Genomic DNA, 23,289 nt, shown 5'->3' with positions numbered 1-23,289 from the left:
AGAGACAGAGAGAGACAGAGAGAGAGAGAGACAGAGACAGAGACAGAGAGAGAGAGAGACAGAGACAGAGACAGAGAGAGAGAGAGAGACAGAGAGAGACAGAGAGACCTCTAGAGATAGAGAGACAGAGAGAGAATGTTAAAGTGAGGTACACTAAGTGAATTTTTTTCACTATTCAGCAGCCTATCGAGCTTGCATAATTAAGATAGAATATTCATATAATAATAATAAAGATATAATAATTAAAATCTGTAGAGGAAATTTTCATAATTTTTTTTACCCCAACCAAGAAAGATGTCTTCTTCTGACTTATATGTAGGTATATTTTGTCTAAGATTAGTAGTATAGAAAGTAACCTTATTCCTACCTGTTTCGCTCATCTCTGAATGGGGGATATTTGAGGAGTTTGTTTATCCGCAAAGAACTCTAAATTTTGATAAAGCAAGAGCAGTTCATAAAGCAAAAGCAGTGATAAGAATCCTATACTAGTAATGTTTGTGTTGTGATTTGCCCTTTGTTCTTAGAGAGGACCATGGCATCAAGGAAAGGATGACATGACTTGCAGTTGACTTTGATTTGAGGGAGGGAGGGCTGTAGAAAGTCACTAGCCTCACTTTCTCCTTCAGTCATCTGCGTCTAGTGGCCAGATATCCATCAGGATGACTAGAGGTGACCCAGGATGCAATGGGAGACCTTGATGCTTCTAAGGTTCTCATTTTGAGTGAGGCGACACACTTTTAGTGAATAGGCCTCTTTAAGAAGTGAATCAAGGGATTAATTAATTAAAAAATATGTCAAACTGGGAAGGGAAGACCCTCTGTGTTCCTGGCCAAAAGAGAAACAATTACTATTTATGTTCATTCTGAGCCAAGAGGGCCCCCCAAAATAACCATTAATTTGTGCTTGGTCAGGGATTTATTGTTGGCCAATCTGTGAGATCCAGAATTAATTAGGTTTAAAGCTTGTTTTTTTTTTTTTTTAAGAAAGAAATCTAGCCAGTAAACCCCAAACTTTGAACCATCACACTTTACCTTTCTTTGGGCAGAACACCCTCAGGTAAAGGAGAGGAGATGAGCTGAGTTGCCCAACTGGGAATAGCTAGCTGGGTCCCCATTCAGGCAGCTTGGACTACTCATAGGTTGTGGTTTGTCCTTCATTCTTGAAGAGGACCATGACACCAGGGAGATAATGACATGACTTGCAATTTTAAGTAATTGTAAGTAATGCTAAATGGAGGTGAATAATCTTTACATTTCACTTGTGTGTAGTGGGATTTTTTTCACCAGCATAGATTTCTCACCAGGTTGGAATATGGCAGAATTTAATTTTGGAAGGCTTATTTTATTTTCATTTGTCATTCTATAATTATTTCTGCCTTGTAGTTGGAAGCTATTCACTGAAGTTACCTAGCTGGACTTCATCTTGATGCATTGCTGTAAACAGCTTAGCAGAGTTAATGAATTTGTCATTAGGGTTTTAAATCAAAGGTTTTCTAGTAGTATAAAAGAATTCAGTATGAAAATGTGTTCGGAGAAGAAGTCATTGTTTGGCTATATATATATCATATATCTAATATGTAATTGTTTTTAATGATATTTTTCCTTCCTTTTTAATTCACGTCTAGTAGAAGACCTCTTTTGAAAAGTGTCTGTTTCTCTTATGTGATTTTTCCCTTTTTTTGCCTTTCATCTTTTTAGGAATGGGGTTGATACAAGGCTTTGGGAGACGATATTTGAAGGCCTTTGTGAGAGGTTTCTTTGTTGCTATGCCTATAACAGTAACTTTTCTGGATGGAGTGGCCTGTGTTGCAAGAGTAGATGGTGCTTCAATGCAGGTAAATAAAAGCTTTATTTTTTGTTAGTATTTTTAATATATTCAATAGGACATGTATTTTTCATTTATTAAATTCTGGAAATGAGAACCAAGTTGAATATTTTCATGATGAAGACAGATTGAAACTTATATGCAAAAAGAAAAAGACAAGTATTGATGAAGCTTTACTTGACCAAATAGTTGGTATTTTCTGGAATACCATACACTCTGTAGAGAGACATTGTGAAGAGGATATAGATCTGCCTTTGAGGCCAGGAAGATACATGGTCTTGGCTAAATCATTGAACCACTCAGAGCTTTAGGCAACAACTTTCTAAGTTGCAGAGAAGGTGCAAACCTGTGTTGGTAAGAGGAGTTTCCTTACCAGCCAGTTACTTATACAAATGCAATCCTAGTCCTAGTTCTTATCCCTATTTAATTATATAAAAACCAGAGAAGGATTAAAATTAAATGAGAGGGGTGGCTAAGTGGCATCAGCCCTGGAGTCAGGAATACCTGAGTTCAAATCTGGCCTCAGACACTTAACACAAAAACTAGCCACGTCACCTTGGGCAAGTCACTTAACTTCAAATGCCCTTCAAAAAAATTGAATGAGAAAATTTGTCAGATAAATTTTTGTGGTGATTTTCCTTAGTGAAACAATTAGAGATTCTAGGAAACATTTATTAAGAATAACATACTACTTTGAGATATTGGAATCAAATACCTATCACTTAGAAAACAAGATATTGTGTACTATTATTGTTGTTGTTATTATTTTACTTAGTTATATTTCTGCATTTTTTTGGTGGGGGAATGTTATAGGATGACAATATATTGGGGATGTTCAGTTATTTTATTATTGATATTTGTGAACCAGGTAAAAAAGTACTGGTGCAGTAATTTTAGATATTCAGGTGTTGATATAAGCGTGTTGAAGACCAGAAAGATTGTCTTCAGTTATGCTGAAAATCCTCTGAATTGTATACCCATAAAATTGAGGGAAATTATATTTTTTAATGATCAAGAATTTTCTTCTTGAAGATGTTCAGAACATAACTCATTATTTCTCTGCCTAAGGCCTTCCCCCTTCCATCCTACTAGTCTCTCATGCTTATAACCTATGGGTTATCTCAACTCCTCACTATCTCTCACTCCACTATAGCCACACTATTGCTAAAGTCTGGCTGTTTCACTTCTGCAACATCTCTCATATATGTCCCCCTTTCTTCTCTGATACTGCTACCACTCTAGGGCAGGCTGTCGTGACCTCATGCCTGGTCTATTGCAATAGCCTACTGGTGGGTATGCCTTCCTCAAATCTCTTCTCACTCCAATCCATCCTCAATTCAGCCACCAAAGTGATTTTCCTAAAGCTAAAGGTCCATCCATGTCACTTCCCTACCCAAGAAACTCTAATGGCTCCCTATCACCTCTAGGATCAAATACAAAATTCTCTATTTGGCATTCAGACCTCTTCATAACCTACTCCTTGTCTATCTTTCCAGATTTCCTATAATGAATTCCCTGCCTGGTACTCTTCAATCCATTGACATTGGTCTCCTGGCTGTTCTGTGAACAGGATACTCCATTTCTTGATTCTGGGCATTTTCTTTGCCTGTCCCTCCATGCCTCCCAACTTCCCTGTCTTCCTTTAAGTCCCAATTAAAATCCCATCATTTTAAAAGAAGCCTTTCCCAACTCCTCTTCATTTTATTGCCTTCCCTTTGTTAAGTATTTCCAGTATATCTTGTATGTAGCTTGCTTTTTATATATTTGTTAGCATGTTGCTTCTCATTAGATTGTAAGCTCCTTGGCAGCCAGAGGCTCTTTTCACTCTTTTTGTATTCTTAGAACTTGGCACAGTGCCTAGTAAGAGCTTAATAAATATTACCTGATTGATTCTCTTTTTCATGAGAGCAAACCCCCGAATCTGAAATAATTTTAGAATGACATTTATTAGGTCATTTGGTAGAGAGAGCTGCAAAAAAAAAGGGTGCCTCCCTCTCCAAGTCTTTGTGAGATTACATTATAGTGAGTTCAGACAATTACCTAAGGACACTTGCCTGATTAGCCTATACTGTATGTAGTCTCCAAGAGAATTGCGTTTTGAGATGTATATCAGGAGATGTCAATCTATTTTGGGGAACCCAAAACATAATCTTGGGGTGGACTCACAACAAGTACTGGGCGGGATCTAAGCAATCCTTAAAATTTCCCCTAGCTTCTTTTGGAAGTCTCTACAGGGAGCCTTCTCTATGTGGCAATATTTTTGAGTTAGATAATTTTTTAGCCACATAATTTTTAGTCATATAAAACTAGGTCCAAACAATATTAATAAATTATAAAAATAATAAACAATTCTCAAACTTAAAGGTTGACAAATACTTAGTACAATCTAAATAACATTTTATTGTCTTAAATTTAATCTCCAGAATTTATCTATAGGTGTATTTTTGCCTTTTTACACATGTGTACATACTACCCCCACATATATACACACATGTACATATGTACATGTATATACATTCATATGTATGATTTATACGTGTATTTCCTTGGTTCACTTTTTAAGTATAAGTAAGGTCCACCTTAATATGAGGTACCTAGGTAGCACAGTGGATAGAGTGTCGAATTTGGAATCAGGAAGACCTGAGTTTGAATCATGCGTCAGATTAGCTGTGTGGCTCTGGACCAGTCACTTAAACCTCTATGTGCCTCAGTTTCCTGAAAAATGGGATAATAATAGCAAATACCTAACAGAGTTGTTGTGAGATAATATTTGTAAATGCATAAATGAGATAAAGTTTGATAATATTTCTTTTGCAAACCTTAAATCACAACATCCAGTACAGTCCAATAAATATTTATTAACTGCCTACTATATGCCAGGCACTGTACTAAATATAGTGGAAACAATGAACAAAAAAGAAGACATTCCCTACCCTCAAAGAGCTTGTAGTTTTATATGTAGGGGACAATACACAATAGGTGACTGGGAAGTGGGGATGTGCAGGGATAGAGGGAGACATTAAACACTAGGGGCCTTCTTGTTTCATGGAGTTGAAACTGTGCAAAGCAGCAGTTGCTAAATAAAGTGAATTGAGTGTCCAGTTTTTACCCTCTATAAAGGAAGGCATTGGGAAGAATTCATTATACTGTACTCTCCTGAAATATTCTTTCTCAAACTCCTGTTCCCCCTCTCCAGTTGAGAATAAAATGAAAACAAAACTGAATACAAACATGTATAGTCAATCAAAATAACTTTTCATTTTGGCATATTCAAAATTTTATTTTTTGTTTTTTTCTGTACTCTGAGTACTTTACCTCTCTATTAGAACATGGGTAACATGTTTCATCATTAGCCCTCTATAGTTGCAGTTGGTTATTGTACTTATAAGAATTTAGCATAATAATATTTCATCATACCATAACTTGTTCTTCAATCTTCCTATTTATGGACACCCCCTCATATTCTCATTATTTGTCACCTCAAAAAAAGTTATAAGTATTTTTGCACATCCTTAGAGTTTGTTTTGTTTAATACTAATCTCTTCCTTTAATCTACCTTTCTCTAATTCCCTTTCTCCCTTCTTGCTCCTATATCCCTGAGTGAAATCTGTTTCTTTACTGAATTTTGTGTGTATGTTCTTCCTTCTTTTGACTAATTGTAAAGCCTAGCACAAGCAGCTTTCTAGAGGACTGCTTCTGTGAACAGCTTTCAAGGTTCTGATTACATAGTATAGCAAACTATTTATTCAGTAACAAATCAGAGGAAAAAATTCACAGAAAATCAAGGTACAGCATTCAGAATTTTATAGCTTACCACAGAAAATAAAAATATAGCATTCGCCATGTCACAACTCAACAACTTATAACTAAAATTGCCACATAGTTTTCACCAAAGTGGTCACATAGTTTTCAACAAAGTATAATCATTTAGTAACTCAATCATTCAATAATACTTAAGGAGGCCTCCTTAAGGCACACAAAATACAAAAGTCAAAGTGCTCCGCAACTGGGGTGCAATTAAATTACAATTTCATCAGTCACTGCTCAGTACCCTATTTCATCAGTCACTACTCAGACAATTTCATCAGTCACTACTCAGTATCCACTGAGAGGTCTTTTCATCTTGACTTGGGTCAGGCTTTCAACTTCTATGGCTCCTCTTCCATGGTCCGAGCTCCTGCCCAAATCTAACCAACTGCTACCTGAGTTCAAAGGCAGACAGCTCCCAGTTCCTTGTGCAGCAATCATTGCAGTTCCTGCTCTGTATTGAAGCTCACAGTATCCAGTCCACCTCAAGTCCTTCACAGTTTCTGTTCCTGGGAAGAGAAAACTTAACAGAGTCACAGACAGACGAAGTGTGGACACCAGAGTCATGCTTCCTCTGGCAGCTCCAGCTGGCCCTTGGAGGTCCTCAGCAGCTCCAGCTGGCCCTTGGAAGTCTTGGGCAGCTCCATTCTCAAAATCAAAATCACTTTCTCCTATTCTCAAAATCATAATCACTTTTTCCACCTCTCAAAATCAAAATCACTCTCTCCCATTCTTAAAATCAAAATCACTCTTTCCCATTCTTAAAATCAAAATCACTTTCTCCAGCTCTCAAAATCAAAATCACTCTCTCCCATTCTCAAAATCAAAATCACTTTCTCCCATTCTCAACATCAAAATCACTTTCTCCACGGAAGTTCCAGTCCAGCAGCTCAGCCTTCAGATGCTCTCTGAGAGAAATTCTCTCTCTGTCTCTCTATCTCTGTCTCTGTCTCTGTCTCTCTCTCTCTGTCTCTGTCTCTCTCTCTCTGTCTCTCTGTCTCTGTCTCTGTCTGTCTCTCTCTCTCTCTGTCTCTCTGTCTCTCTCTGTCTCTCTGTCTCTCTCTGTCTCTCTCTCTCTCTCTGTCTCTGTCTCTCTCTCTGTCTCTGTCTCTCTCTCTCTCTGTCTTTCTCTCTCTGTCTCTCTCTATCCAGCTGGCCCTTGGAAGTCTTCTTCAGCAGTTCTCCTGTCCTCAAAATCAAAATCACTCTCTCCCATTCTCAAAATTAAAATCACTCTCTCCCATTCTCAAAATCACTTTCTCCCATTCTCAAAATCAAAATCACTTTCTCCCATTCTCAAAATCACTTTCTCCAAGGAAGTTCCCATCCAGCAGCACAGCCTTCAGATGCTCTCTGAGAGAAATTCTCTCTCTGTCTCTGTCTCTCTCTCAGCTGCTCTGCCTCCATGAAGCTTATCCCAAGAAGTTCTGACTGTCTACTTTTGCTCTTCCTTAAATATGGTATAGCTTCTACCTGTTCATCCCCTTCCTGTTACATCAGCAACAGGGGTTCATACCTTCTGTTTCTTTAACAGAGGCTTAATTTAAAACTAGGTGTTAAGTACCTCTTAGCTTAGCAATACAAAAGAATCTTCAAATTTCATTACTATTACATTCCACCCTTCCAGGATCCTTGGCCTTGCAATCTCAGTCCAAATGGCCATGGATCCTGAAACAAATAGAGGCACTATACTTTGTAATCCTACCAACTATGCCATAATGTAAAGCCAAGCACAAGCAGTTTTCTAGAGGACTGCTGCTACAAACAGCTTTCAAGGTTCTGATTACATAGTATAGTTGAATTCTCTATTTATTCAATAACAAATCAGAGCAAAACATTCACGGAAAATCAAGGTACAGCATTCACAATGTCACAACTCAACAACTTATCTCTAAAATGGCCGCATAGTTTTCATCAAAGTGGTCACATAGTTTTGAACAAAGTACAGTCATTTAGTAACTCAATCATTTAGTAACTCAATCATTCAATCATCCTTAAGGAGGCTCCTTAAGGGTCACAAAATACAAAAGTCAAAATTATCTACCCATGGGATGCAATTAAGTTATGACTTCAACAGTCACTGCTCAGTACCCTCTTAAGGGGTAGTGGAAAATACAAAAGCCATCCACCCCTAGGTCACAAGTAAATTATAATTTCATTAGTTAATACTCAATACCCACTGGGAGGTCTTTTCATCTTGACTCTGGGCAGGCTTTCAGCTCCCATGGTTCCTCTTCCATGGTCCCAGCTCTGCCCCCCCCCCCCCCCCTACTTGACTCCCCCCCGCCTTCAAGGCCAACAACCCCCCCGCCCATTTTTTCAATCCCTGCCCCCCCCCTTGGCTCCACCCCCTTGCCGTCCCTCTCCTCCCCACCCCCCCCCCCCCCCCCCCCCAATCTAATTGACTGCCACCTGAGTTCAAAGGCAGACAGCTCCCAGCTCCTTGTCTAGATCTCTGAGCTCCACATTGGATCTCACAGTGTCCAGTCCATCTCAAACCCTTCACAGTCTCTGTTCCTGGGAAGACAAGGCTTAACAAAGCCACAAGAACATTCATGCACATTAACAAAGTCACAACAACATTTGTATAAAGTACCTGGCACCATAATCATGCTTCTTTAGTCTTCTGCACCTCAGACTGGCCCTCAGAAATCCTCAGCAGCTCCAGCTGGCCCTCGGAAGTCTTCAGCACCATAAGCTCCATTCTCTAAATCAAAATCACTTTGTCCAGCCTACATGTAGCTTGCTCCAAGAAATTCTGTCTCAGTTCTCAATTCTCATTCCTTTTCTCAGTTATTCTCAGTTCTTAGTTCAGTCTTCAGTCCAGCAGCAGCTTCCCTGCCTCCATGATACTTGCCCCTGGAAATTTTGACTGTCTAGCTTGTACTCTTCCTTATATATGTTATAGATCCTCCTTGTTCAGTCCCTTCCTGTTATGTCAGCAACAGGGGTTCATACCTTCTGTTTCTTTAACAGAGGTTTGATATAATTAGCTTGACATTAGTTTGATATAATTGCTAAGTACCTGTTAGCTTTCCAATACAAAGGGATCTTCAAATTTCATTACCATTACACTAATTCAGATGAGATTGAGGTTCAAGTATTAGCCATTTTCCCCACATTTTCTTTTTTGTTTGTATAGATATGTTTGTATACCCTGATTATGTGAGATAATTTCCCCTAACCTTCCTTCCCCCCCATGTATTCCTCCTCTCCTCTCTTTTCCATTCTTTTTTCTAAAGATCATCAAAACAAGAAAACTATTTTCAGGCCTTGTCTAATTATACTCCCTCTGTGACCCCTGATGAAGTTAGGATTCTGAGGGAACACATATGTCATCTTCTCAAATTTGAATGTTAATAGTTTTTCCTTGTTTAGCCCTTTACCTTTCTTAATTCATGTTTACCTTTCTATGATTTTCTTCACTCTTGTGTTTGAACTTCAAAAATTCTACAATACTCTGGTCTTTTCATCAGGAATTCTTGGTAGTTCTATTTCATTAAAAGTCCTTTCCCCACCTTGTAGCATTATATGCAGTTTTGGTAGCTAAGTTATTCTTGACTTCAAGATAATGTTCTTTACCTTCTTGAGTATTGTATTCTGTGTTGTCCACTCCTTTAGAGTGTCAGCTGCTAACTCATATGTACTCCTATCTGTGGCTCCTCACTACTTGAAATCTTTCTGTATGCTTACAGTATTTTTTTCTGTTACCTGGAAACTTAATTTTGGCTACAACATTCCTGTAACTTACTGTTTTTGAGTTTCCTTCAGAAATTTATTGGAGGGTTGGTCCTACTTCCACTTGCCTTCTGATTCTAAGAGATATGAGCAGTTTGAAAATTTCTTGAAATAGGATGTCTGAACTTTTTATTTTTATCATGGCACTCAAGTAGTCCCATGATTCCTAATTTTTTTCCCCTTCAGTCTGTTTTTCAGATCAGTTGCTTCTGCTATGAAGTACCTTGTATTGCTTCTATTTTTTCAGTATTTTGACATTGTTTTGATATTTCTTGTAACCTTATGTAATTATTTGCTTTGTTTGGTTCTTTCTAATTTGGTTCTTTTCTAATTAGTCCTTGTAGAGGACTAATGATGAAACATGCTACCCTCTTAATAGAGAGGTAAAGTACTTGCTTGGGTAAGGTTTTGTTCCTCTTGTGCCAAGATATTAATTTTCTTTCTGATTTTTTTCTTCTATAGCTCTCATTTTTTCTCTACCACTTACATTACCCTTATAAAAACATTTTTAAAATTCTTGCTTAATTTCTTCCAGGCATTCTAGTTGGGTGTGTGACCAAATTATCTTTTTCTTTGAAGCTTGCTTGTAGATGTTTTCAAGTCATTCTCATCTTTTGAATTTATGACTTCAGCTTCCCCACCACTATAATACTTCTTTATGGTGGGATTATTTTTTGTTTGTTTATTAATTCTTTCAACTACCTCCTGACTTCAGACTTGATGTTAGGATAGACTATGCAGCATTTTTGGAGAAGGTATCTAGACTGGCCCTGTGTAACAGCAAGCACCCTAGCATACTCAGGATGGCTGTTGGCCCAGGTTCCTTGATCTGCTTTTTAAAGGAAAGCAGTTCAGAAGGGATAAACAATCTTACTTTAATCAAGCATATATAACATTCACTTAGTTCAGGGGAAAAAGTCAGCACCTTGGACTTAAAAATGCAAACAAATATAACAAGCAGACAAAAAATATAGACAGAGAAAATAACACAATTCAAGAGACCAACAGACAGGGCTTCTTGCTGTCTGACTATTACATATATACACAGTTATCAGAAAGAGAAGTGCCAACATCTGGGTTTTCAAAGCTAGGGACTTAATGGCTACTCAGAGTCTCATTTGGCCAAATCACACAACTCTTCCCATAAGTGAGTCCCAAAGCAAATCTCACGTCAGAGTATATATAGCCTTCTCAGGGTCAGAGGACATAACGACTTTTGTGACCCACTATCTAATTACAAAGTAACAAAAGGTATAAGTCCTCCTGAAAAACAAGCCTCTCCCCAATCAAGCCCCTCCTATTTGGTTCCACTAGAGGCCCATTAAGGGGCAGGGATGATCTTCAAATTCCCTAGACCTATTTAGGGGCAGAGAAGATCTTCAGCTTCCCTCATAATTACATCCGGTTGCTGTTTTATTGGGAAACTGAGTGTTGTGTCATTCCAGAATTTTAGGGGACAGCTTGAAGACCTATAAAATTTCAGTGATTCCAGGGTGGTGTGATCCAGGGCAAGATCTTACTGTTGTTCTTCTCCTTATCTGTCTGGTCTGAGCTTTGCAAGCTCCTGACCCTGAGTTTGAACGTGAGCAAGGCTGCTGGATTCAGCCCCTATTAGTCAATTGAAAAGTTCACTGTGGAAAAATTACAGCTTCCCCTTTGGGATTCCTGTCCTTGTCATTCCTCTGCAGGCTAGGATGCTGCTTTGAGCGTGAAGCCTGAGCTAAACCACTGCTCCTGAAAGCTTCTGAATTTCCTCCTTTCTAAATAAACTGCTTAAAGCATGTCAACATAGGTAGCTGACCTCAGTACATGTGGTCTCAGTCCTCTCTGGATCTGTGACCTAAAACTGGGTAGGGGTTGACAAGCTGCCATTTTGTGCCTTTCCCCATCTACAGGTGTTCTAGTACTGGTCTGGTAAGTTTTCTTGCCCTGGCTCACAGTCTCTCCTTGAGCACTCACATATGACTGTCTCCTGGTCTGACCTCATCCCCAGCATCTGGCAACTTCCTTGTCAGTCTCCTTATGCCAAGCTGGACTGGACAAATGATTCATTATAAATTCTTCTTTATTTCCCATCAAGATTCAGTACAATACAAATATCTGATACATCCTCTAGATGTCTAGAGGAGTTTTGTGGAAGGGGCTTTACTGTTCTCCTCCCTATCACTCTAAAATGTTGATTCCACCTCCAAACTTCCTCTCATTCAAATTCCCCTCTTTCTCTTGAGGGCACTATAATCCCTACTATTCACCTAAATTCTTAACCTCAGTGTCAAATGTGAATTCTAAGTTTTGTTCTCACATATCTAATTCATTGCCAAATTTTCCTCTTATCTTCCCAACATCTATTGTTTGTGTTTCTTTTGCTTTAGTCACAGATGCTATCTGGGAATATGCCCTCATCATCTTATACTCTGACCATTGGAAAAACCCAGTAGTTGGTTTCCCAACCTCAAATCTTCTGCTACTTTGATTTATGCTTTAATTGGCTGCCAAAATAATTTTCCTGAAGTTCAGTTCTTACTATGTTATTCCTCTTCTCAATTAATTCAAGTGGCTATTATCTACAGGATCCAGTATAAAATCTTTGGGCTTTTAAAAGCCCTTCACACCCTGGCTCTGTTCCTTCCTTTTCAGTTTTCTTACATTTTACTCCCCTATGTATACTCTCAAATTCTGTGACATTAGCCTTTTTTTTGTTTGTTTTTGGAGGGCAATTGGGGTTAAGTAATTTGCCGAAGGTCACACGACTAGTTTTTCTGTGTGTGTGTGTGTGTGTGTGTGAAGTGTCTGAAGCTGCATCCGAACTCAGGTCCTTCTGACTCTGGGGCCAGCACTCTACTCTCTGCGCCACCTAGCCACCCCAGACATCAGCCTTCTTGTTTGTCCAAATAATACTCCATATCTTGATTCCATACTTTTATTGGCTGTTTCCTATGCCTAAAATTCTTTTCCTTTTTGCTGCTGTCTCTTGGCCTTCTTGGCTTTGATTAAAACTTAGCTTCAATAATACTTTCTGCAGGAGGCCATTACCTCCCTTGTTTTCCCTTCCAGATTAAAAGAGCTTCCCCTCTATCTTCACTGTGTATTTCTCATACATACATATATATATAGTTTGTATACTGTGTCCCTCACTGGAATGTGAGTTGTTTGAAAATGGGGTAGATGTATTTGTCTTTCATTGAGTGCTTCCTTGAACATAATGACCACTTAATAAATGCTTATCTATTCAGGTGCTTAATTCTCTCTCTCTCTCTCTCTCTCTCTCTCTCTCTCTCTCTCTCTCTCTCTCTCTCTCTCTCTCTCTTTTGGAGGGGGAAGGCAGGGCAATTGGGGTTAAGTGACTTGCCGAAGGTCGCACAGCTAGTAAGTGTTAAGTGTATGAGGCCAAGATTTGAACTCAGGTCCTCCTGACTCCAGTGCTGGTGCTCTATTCACTGTGCCACCTATCCACCCCTTAATTTCTTGCTTTTAAAAATCTTTTTTTTGCTAGATTTTTCTAGTTTTGAAAGCATTCCATCAAAGTACTCAACCATAACAGTTTTTCTGTATATCTCTTTTAACCATGCCTACTTTTTCTTTTTTCTTTTCTGAGATCACTCCTGAAGTATAATAAATTCTGCTTATCATAATTTTGATGAATGATTGCTTTGTAATATAGTTTGAGATTTGGAAGTGGAAATCTTAATTCATCCTTACTCTTTTGACTTCATTCCATAGGCATATCCTAGAAGATTCAACATTTAGCCTCTAGACCATTTGCCCTAAAATCTAGCTGTCTTGATCAGCAGTTGCTTCCCTTTGCTTGTACTTCTTGGCCCATCTCCAGGCATGCTTCAATTCATTTCATTTCCCAGCATCTTTTTGCAATGTGACTTGCTTCTACTCCCTCCATTTCCCAACATTTCCAGATCTTAAACCATAATCAAGTCAACTCTGTCATTGCTAGAATGTCATCCTAGAAAAAGGTATGCTAATTTACTCCTCAATGGCCTATTCATCAAATTTCCCAACTAAAAAATATGCCACTTTGGCTACTAACTAGATTTTTTTTCCTTTTAAAAGAAGTAGCACAATATTGAATAGCAGTTTAACATAGGATAGGAAAACTGTTATGGTGTACTTTTGAAATTTCAGAGATTTGGTTGGATACAACCTAATGACCCAAATCAGTTTTGATTGGGCATGGGGCTTGTTGCTATTTGTTTTTCATGCTCGAAGAGGATCAAAATGACATCACAGTGTCAGGGTCAATATACAGTGTGTTTGGCTGTGGCTGATCATACCAGTACAAACTAGGAAGGCTCTACCACAGGTTGCAAAATAGTTCGTATGACCATTTGGGAAGGAGATGTCTCTAAATTTGTACATCTCACATTTCTTTTGGGCTACTGCAATTCTGCTTTGCTCATGGAGCACAGTGCCTTCTTTGATATGGGAACACCATGTTGGATGATCCTCTGCTAATGTCTCCCATGTCTCTTAGAGTTCTTCAGAAAGACCTTGAGAGTGACTTTGTATCTCTTCTGATCATTTGGTTGGACACAGGACTATGTTGGTAAAGAATATCCTAAGACCTTTAACAACCTTACAACCAAAGTTTTAGATTTCCTTTGAATTGAGATGCCCGAGTCAGGGTCACTACCTGAGATGTAAAAGTTCTATATTAGAATCTAAGACTCAAATAGGTAAATGAAAGGATGTTTTAGTACAAATTGAAGAAATATAAATTTGCTATCTTGTGGATCAGATGATAGGCATACCATTTGTTAAAGTTTTAAATTATAATTATATAAAATTCATCTCATTTTCCTTTTCTCTGTTTAGCTAGAGGAAGAAGATAACACTTCAAAATATTACAATACAATACTCTCTGGTAGACTTCAGAGATGATTTATGTGGAATATATTACAAAACTATAGCATGTGAGGAAAAGTGAAGTTCAACCAGCATGTAACCTTTTATCCATTAAGCACACATCCATTGGCTTTGTGATTGTCTTGACTTTAAGCTATCTGTGAATGAGTCCCTAAGAACTAGATTTGTAATAAACCTCTTAGGCTCCTAGCTGGCTTTTTGCACTGATTATCTTCTTTCCTGCTGAGTTTGAAATTAAAAATTCTGTCAAAAAAAAAAGCAAGCAATAGGCCTGCTTTCATTTAAAATCTGTGTTTTCATTTTTAGACTTGGAGACAGTTTAATTATTATTCAATAATCATTGTAGGTTGTTACTATTTTGACTTTCTGGCAAGATGTTTACTAGAAGACCATCAAGAACTATATTGTGATTTATGCATAGTCACTTAAAACAGAGTTGGGGAATTTCACTGTTACAGCTGATTTTGCATTTTCCTAGGACGGGGGACCACCTGGTTCAAACTCTCATCCTGTGCTGACTCTTCTATATTCTAATTCTCTGTGATTCTGCTGGGATCAGTTTTAAAGGAAGATAGGATTTAATTTTAGCTCAGTTTATTGGCTTATGTATATTTTCTTCTTAAATTACCTTTTCCTGTAATCCTCATCTGAGCTTTTTGCCCCTTAGGAAGTTATAGTTTTGATGTAGTTCTCTAACTTGTTATTAATAGAGAATTCAAATAGATTAGTTTATATTTATTGTGCCCAAAGTATGTGAAATTGAAACAGCTGGTGTGTGATAACTTTATAATGCGCCTTTATGGATTTTCCTTTAATTCCTATGATACCACAGATAGGAGCATGTTTTATGTAGTCTATTATATCTTCAAACACCTTTCATCTGCTTTCCCATTTGATTCACCATGCTTGTTGGTATATTAAGGCTTTTCTTTTTCATTAACAGTATTTGAATATGATTTTTTCTTAGCATGTTTTAAAATTATGGATGAATCATTCATGTCTTTGGAAAGCATTTGTTTTTCTTATGATTGATTTGTGGCATAATATGGTAAATTGTGAATTTGTTCATTTAATACATATCTATTAAACATATACTAGATGCAATGTATTTTACTAGATGCTGAGAGAATTTGGAGCATAAATATGATGGGTTCCCTTCTTCTAGGGGCTAAACTTAACTTGTATCTTTGCTTAAGGAAGATTTTGTAGAGAACATGGGATTTGAGGTAGAGTTTTAAGCATATTAGCAAAGATGGGAATTCAACTCCATTATGAAATAAGTTTAAAAGACTTTTCATAATATTTTAAAAGTTGTTGGAGAATCCTTCTGTCCTTATTGCAAAATTCAGCTGTTAATCATTCACAGAAAAGACTTCATAAGGAATGGGATTTGTGCTCTTGATGGGTAATAGGATCTATACTATTAAGTCCTAGAGTACCCAGTAAATGATCTGCACACATTGGATATCCAATATTTATTGTTGTCTAACTGTTGTATTGCACGTAACTGAAAGTCATATAACTTTTTATCAGTCAACAAGCAGTAATTAAGTGGGTCAATCTGGAAAGGCTTCTAGAATAGGTAAACCTTGAATAGTGATTAAAGTAGGGAGGTCAGTTTTTCCTAAGTAGGGACAAGTTAAGGCTGAATCCTAAATCCCAACCTCTAAAGGCCCCCTAGATTTTCTGAGGAGGTTAGATCTGGTTGAGGCTCAGGGTGATTCAAGTTGATCCTGAAGATGCCTGAGTAGCTCTATTGGTCTAGTAGTCCTTCAACTAATTATAGCACCAGCACTATTTCCCACATACAAGTAGGACTTGGACTGAAGGAAAAGAAATTTTAATTAGCTTTGGAGTTAGAGTAGGGGGAGTGTGAATGGATAGATAGGAATTGAATGTAATATCTACTTGCAAATACTACAGTCTTTCCATTGTAGATTCTACAGTTAAAAGGAAATGAGATTTCAAATCCTAAATCTGACACTGACTTGATTTGATGAGTAAAACTGACTGACTATAAGTTTTCCAAGACCATCTAAGTTCTGAAACCATGCTCTGAGAAAGCCTTTGAAATTTTCCTGTGGCCCTTAAAACATGTATTCTACTTACTTGATAGTAGTTTGTGTTTCTTTCTTCATTGTAAGCAAAGAATATTGCTTTGGGAAAGGCATTTTTTGCTTGTTGAAAGAATGAAAGCTAAGACCTATGTGAACTGATGCAAAGTGAAGCAAGAACTGGGAAATCATTTTGCACAGTAATAGCAATGTTAAAATACTAATCAATTGTGAAAGACTTGGATATTCTAATGAATACAAAGATCTAAGACAATTCCAAAGGACTCATGAGGAAAAAAAATGCTATTCAGAGAGAGAACTGATAAACTCTGAGTGTAAGTTGAAGTATAAATTTTACTTTCTTTTTCTTTTCTTTCTTTTCTTTGCGATATGGCAATATGGAAATGTTTTACATGATTTCCCATGTGTATCAGCAATGCCACATTCAAAATGCCTATGGAAATTACAGATATGCTGATATAATTATCCATCACAAAATACATCATGCTTGCCATATGGGGGAATAAGCTAGAAAATTTATTAAAATACCAAAAGACTGAGTCCCAAAACCAGAAAGTGAAAGCCAGAGTAGTTATGACATTGGCACAGGTAGATAAAGTAGAAAGCACCCACATTCTCAAGCCTTTAAAACAGAACAGGCTACCTCAGGCAAAGGTCCTCTTCTCCCCACTCACAGCAACCACCCAGCGTCCAGGAAGCGCGCTCCCAGCAGCTCCAGCCCCTGGCAATCCTCAGCAGGAGTCATTAGCAGAAATTCTGGCTGACTCAAAAAGGGCTTCGCGCTGCTGCTGCCTCTGCTGCTGCTGCCGCTGTCGCTGCCACTGCTAGCCACCACAGGAACTCTAGCTTGGCTTCCACTTCCCCTTGCTCTGCCCCTTCCTGCTACGTCAGCAAGTCCAATGGGGCATGGAAGATCTTTAAATCCCATAACCCTTACACCATGTACAATTGATATCGTGTTATTTGCCTTCTCCATGGGTGGGAGAGGTGTGTGAGGGAGGGAGAGAATCTGAAACTCAAAATTTTAAAAGAAAAGAATTTTAAAAAATTATCATAAAAAAGAATGAAAAACTGAGATGAAGGGTTTAAAAAATAAATATAATTGTCTACATGAGGGAAGCTATGTTATGTGAAGAGGCCTGAATATTCAGAAAAAGAGAATACAGACTGTTGATTAATTTTGAGATGATGGCATCTAAATCTGTCTTTTGAAAAAAAATTAAAGGATAAGTGAATTTTAGCTTAAATTCATACAAAACAGAATTCCAGTTTTATTTTAGACTAGACAAAGCAGGCATTTCTAATATTTCAGTAAGCTTTGACAAGTGTTTCCTTCCCTTGTTGGCAGGTACATCACTGAAGTACTTGCTGAAAATGGAATTGAATTGTGTAAATAAAACCATATTGTAAACAGTAATACTTATTCTTTTTAATTTTTTTCATTTTTTTTTGGTCTTTATTAATTTGTTTGTTTACTTTTAGTTTACAAGGTTCAGTTCCACAATCCCTTGAGCTTCAAATTTTCTCCCCTTTTTTCTCTGTACCCTCCCCCCTCCCCCAACGGTGGCATGCAATCAAGTATAAGATCTGCAAATACTTTCACATTAGACATTAGTCAGGTTGTAAAGAAGGATTGTAACCGATGGAATGAAGAGTGGGAAAAACCAAACAAAACCAAACAAGAAAAAGAAAGAGAGCAGGTAGTTTGCTTCAGTCTGCATTTAAACTCTGTTCTTTCCAGTTCTTTCTCTGAATGTAGACATCTCCTTCATCATGAGTCTTTTGGAGTTGTCTTATAACCTTGCTTTGCTGAGAAGAGTCCAGGCTATCAAAGGTAGTCATCACACATACATTGTGTCTGTAATTGTGTACAAATTTCTCCTGGCTCTACTCTTCTAACTCAGCATCAGTTCGTATAAGTCCCTCCAGGTAAATATGAAGTCAATCTGCTCCTCATTTCTTATAGCACAATAGTATTCCATTGCATTCATATACCACAACTTGTTTAGCCATTCCCCAATTGGTGGGCATCCCCTTAATTTCCAATTCTTTGCCACTACAAAAAGAGCTGCAATAAATATTTTTGTGCATTCGGGTCTTCCTCCTACTTCTATGATCTTTCTGGGATACAACCCTAGAAGAGGTATTACTGGGTCAAAGGGTATGGAATTATTTATAGCCCTTTGGGCATAGCTCCAGATTGCTCTCCAGAATGGTCGAATCAGTTCACAACTCCACCAACAATGCATTAGTGTTCCAATTTTTCCACATCCTCTCCAGCATTTGTCATTTTCCTGTTTTGTCATCTTAGCCAATCTCATTGGTGAGATGTGGTACTTCAGAGTTGTTTTGATTCACATTTCTCTAACCAATAGTGATTTAGAGCATTTTTCATATGCTTATAGATATCTTTAATTTCTGCCTCTGAAAATTGCCTGTTCATATCCTTTGACCATTTGTCAATTGGGGAATGACTTGTATTCTTATAGATTTGACTCAATTATCTGTACATTTTAGGAATGAGGCCTTTATCAGAGACACTGTACAATAGTATTGTATAGAAAATTCTTTCCCAATTTCCCACCTCCCTCTTAATTCTGGTTTCATTGGCTTTGTTTGTAGAGAAACTTTTCGATTTAATGTAATCAAAATTATCCATTTTGCATTTTATAATGCTCTCTAACATTTTTTTGGTTATAAAGTCTTCCCTTCTCCATAAGTCTGACAGATAAACTATTCCTTGGTTTCCCAGATTGCTTACAGTAGCAGTCTTTATACCTAGATCATGCACCCATTTAGACTTGATTTTGGTATATGGTGTAAGATATTGGTATGTACCTAATTTCTGCCATACTATATTCCAGTTTTCCCATAATTTTTGTCAAATACTTAGTTCTTATCCCCAAAACTGGGGTCTTTGGGTTTATCAAACAGTAGATTACTATAGTCATTGACTCTGAGTCTTGTGTAGTAATACTTATTCTTGTTCATTTTAACCTACCGAACAATGTGATGGAAGATTACAACCATACATAGGTAATCTTAGTCCACTTTTCTTTTAAAGTATCATTGGAAGTCATCAACAAGAATTTATTAACACTAACACAACAATAAAAACCTTCATCATTGACACTTAAAAAAGATAGGAATCTAATAAAATGGTATTAGTTTTATACATGTTAAGTGGTTAAGAAATTCATGAATATTTTTTTTCTCTAACCCTTAATTTTCTTTTGGATGAAAAAGTATTTTTTTAGGATTTCAGTGTTATTAATTGAAAACCATGTCAAGCGCAGGTAGACAGAAGAAAGGTTATTCACCACTGCATAGATGTGGGTTTTGTAAATCTAGTAGAGACAAGGAATGTGGAAAACTATTAATATCTGAAAATCAGAAAGTAGTAGCTCACCACAAATGTATGCTGTTTTCTTCTGCTTTGGTATCATCATAGTCTGATAATGAGTGTCTTGGTAGATTTTCTATTGAAGACGTTCAAAAAGAAATAAAAAGAGGCACTAAACTAATGTGTTCTTTATGTCATTGTCCAGGAGCAACAATTGGATGTGATGTGAAAACGTGTCACAGAACATTTCACTACCTCTGTGCCTTACGTGACGAAGCTCAGATGCAAGAGGAACCTTCACAAGGGATTTACATGTTTTATTGTAAAAAACATAAGAAACCTGGACATAACTCTGAAGCTGACTTAGAAAAAAATTTCAATGAATGTGAACTGGCACCTTCACCAGTCAAGGGAAAGAAGAGTGGGAAAGGAAAACCAAGAAAAATTATTTCAAGAGGACAGTCAGAATATAATAAATCCACATCCTCCCATGGGACACATAGAGATAGGTCATCCCACAGAAGTAGTCCCAGTGATTCCAAGCCTAAGTGTGGATTCTGCCATGTAGGTGAGGAAGAAAATGAAGCAAAGGGAAAGCTTCACATATTTCGTTCCAAAAAGGCAGCAGCACATTATAAGTGCATGTTATTTTCTTCTGGCACAGTTCAACTTACAACAACATCACGGGCAGAATTTGGTGATTTTGATATTAAAACTGTGCTTCAAGAGATTAAGCGAGGAAAGAGGATAAAGTGTACACTTTGTAGCCAGCCTGGTGCAACTATTGGATGTGAAATAAAAGCCTGCGTAAAAACATACCATTACCACTGTGGAGTACAAGATAAAGCTAAATATATTGAAAATATGTCACGAGGAATTTACAAATTATACTGTAAAAATCACAGTGGCACTGATGAGAGAGATGAAGAAGATGAAGAACGAGAAAGTAAAAATCGAGGAAAAGAAGTGATAAACTATTGTGACCCTCTCACCAGCAATTAAATGGAAACTAGATGTGGAAAATGGGGCATAGAGGACTTGAGTAACTTGGCTACCATCAAGTTCATGATTAGAGAGCCAGCAGTCAAACTGACTTCAAGTACTACCCTCTGTCTACAATATTGTGTTATCCTATTAATGTGTTCTTTGTATAATGATAAGAAAAACTTTTAAAAATAAATAATATGGTTCTTTTTCTCCAAAAAAAAAGAAATTCATGAATACTACAATAAATAGTGGTTATGTCTGCAGCATTAGGCTGTAGGTTGGCCCAAGTCCTGGTTCTCACAGGACTTAGGTTGGCAAAGAGTGGGCAAGAGAGAAGCCTCAGTGGATCACAACCCTGGTTAAGTTATAGTGGAAAGTGGGATAAGGGTTGGGATGATTGGGCCTTTTTTAGCCCGTAGCTCCTACTGTACCAGAAAATAAACAGTACATATGGCACTTTATCTTGGAGAAAAACTTTAAGTTTACTTATGGGAAGTGGGTGACAGAAGAATTGAAGCTTGTGAAGTGGTCCATATCATTCTGTGTTCTCTTTCTATTTCTCATCCGTGAAATGCCGAATAAGCAAGCACAAAATTCTTGTTATTTTCACATTGTTTCTCAATAGATCAATTACATTGGAACAAATTTGCATTTTGAAAACAAGTTTTATAGCAGAACTAACTGTACAAATAAGAAGAAAGACAGTTCTAAGCCTCAAGAAGTTTATATTCTAATTGGAAAGATAACACATAAAAGGAAGCTGAAAAGAGGTAGGGGTAGAATGTATCTGAGTTGGGCTTGATGGAGAAGTGCAGAGGAGTGTAGCCTGATAAGAAATGAAGAGATGGCTGGCCAGGGTGTCCTACTTGTAAATTAAGGCTCTGGGATGAACTCTCTACCATCCAGAGGGAGAGGCTTCAGGGGCAGAGAGTGCTTCCAAGATATGAGTTCTGGGGCTGAAATGATCTTCCAGGACCAAATGGTTTTTGGGCATCATGGAGAAGACTAGAGGAATGGAACTTGGTAGCTAATATAATATAAAGCTTATCCTTAAAGAAAAAGAAAAATCAACAGATAAAATGATGAGGGAATGCATACCAGGCATTGAGGATAAACTGGGCAAATTCATGGAAACAAGACAGGATGTAGGAACAGCTAGATGTACAATTTGGCTGGAATGTAAAATCCATGAAAGAGAGTAACATGAAAGGCAGGTTCCAAGTTGATTGTGGAGGCCTTACATGCTAGACTAAGGATATTCTACAAGAAATAGAAGCAGAAATAAAATGTTTTTGAGCAGGGAAGTGACATGATCAGACCTTTGTCTTAGGAATATTATTTTGGCAATTTTGTGAAGGAGAATTTCAATGTAGTTGAAGTGGGAACAGAAAGAATGATTATGGTTTCCAGTGTACTTTCTTCCCAAAAACTGTTAAGTACTATAAATATTCTTATCCTCGTTTTGGAAATGAAGAAACTGAGTCTCAGAGTTTAAGTGCATTATCTAGGATTATATCACGAATCAACTTGTGAGGAACAATTTAAACCCAAGTATTCTATTATATATCCAATGTTCTGCCATGTGATGCTATCTGTCTTTAATGTGAATTCAGGCAATAGGTTTTGAAGACCAGAATGAGGAGGGTAGCAGTCTGAGTGGAGGTGAAAAATGATAGGACCTGGAAAAGGATTTGTAGGAAGGGAAATGAAATTTGAGATTTTGAGCTTGGAAGATTAGTTGGATAGTGGCAGCATCAATAGAAATAGAAAACCTTTTCAATTGTTATTAAAGAAAGTATTGCTTTCCCTTTGTCCAAAAGAATGCATTTCCTATGATCCAGTTTTGCATTTGAATTATAGTTAGTGTATTAGTATTTGATAATCAGAAATAGATGATTCTTTGTGGCTTCTGAACATTGTATTAAGATCTCTCATTGGCTTCCTGGTACTGAGCTAGGTGAGTAAATCTGTTCTAAGAATTAAGTCCTTTAAATTATAATGTGTATAGACTTAAAATGATATCCCATTTTTGTCTGTTGTTACTTTTCAAATAGGGTACAAGAGTATCATTAGTAGCATACTAATGACATATCAAATAGTTACTTTTTTGCAATTAGGTTTCAAAAATGCCATTTAAAAATTTTTAAGATGCTGTAACTTTTGCTTACAGTCTTTTCTAAGCAATGCCATTCCTGTCTAAGTAGGTAAAACTTCATACCTGAAAAACTTCAAATACAGTAATCAAAATGAAAAGATCTATTGAAAAAATTAGTAGTTTGAGTTATATCTAACCTTTTGAAATGCTGAATTCACTTTTGACAATATACTGAATTAGTGTATTTCCATATTCCAGCTGAACGGGCCTTCTTGCTGTTCTTTGAACCCTAAATAAGAATCCTATCTCCAGCTGTGTCTACACAGGCAGTCCTCGGTCTAGGAATGGATGTTTTCCTCTACTCCACCCCTTCCAGTTTTGAATTGTCTCTACCTAACTTCAACTGTAGTGTACTCTGATGTGGAGCATTCCTGATTTCTCTTTCCCTCACCAAATTATATGACTTATTTATCTGTTTATATATTATATCTAAAGTAGGATGCCAGTTCCTTAAAGGTGGGGATCTTTTTTATTCCTTTTTT

The 23,289-nt window shown here is 37.3% G+C and overlaps 1 protein-coding gene and 1 pseudogene across 1 annotated transcript in view; both read left to right on the top strand.

Moving 5' to 3' along the window:
* Positions 1 to 1,699: 1,699 nt before the first annotated feature.
* The window catches only part of IMMP2L (inner mitochondrial membrane peptidase subunit 2), a 38,707-nt gene continuing 17,117 nt past the window's right edge, over positions 1,700 to 23,289 (top strand). Inside the window, exon 1 of the mRNA XM_069106956.1 lies at positions 1,700 to 1,834. Coding sequence (XP_068963057.1) covers positions 1,700 to 1,834 — 135 coding nt within the window. The remainder of the gene's footprint in view (positions 1,835 to 23,289) is intronic.
* Positions 19,537 to 20,878, top strand: LOC138176200 (PHD finger protein 6 pseudogene; annotated as a pseudogene).

Source organism: Petaurus breviceps, unplaced genomic scaffold (assembly GCF_028583685.1).
Source record: "Petaurus breviceps papuanus isolate PSGF00001 unplaced genomic scaffold, PetGlider_PUasm1.0 84, whole genome shotgun sequence".
NCBI classification, from domain to species: Eukaryota; Metazoa; Chordata; class Mammalia; order Diprotodontia; family Petauridae; genus Petaurus; species Petaurus breviceps.
Note: the sequence above shows the minus strand (reverse complement) of the source record. Positions and strands in the feature narration are given on the sequence as shown.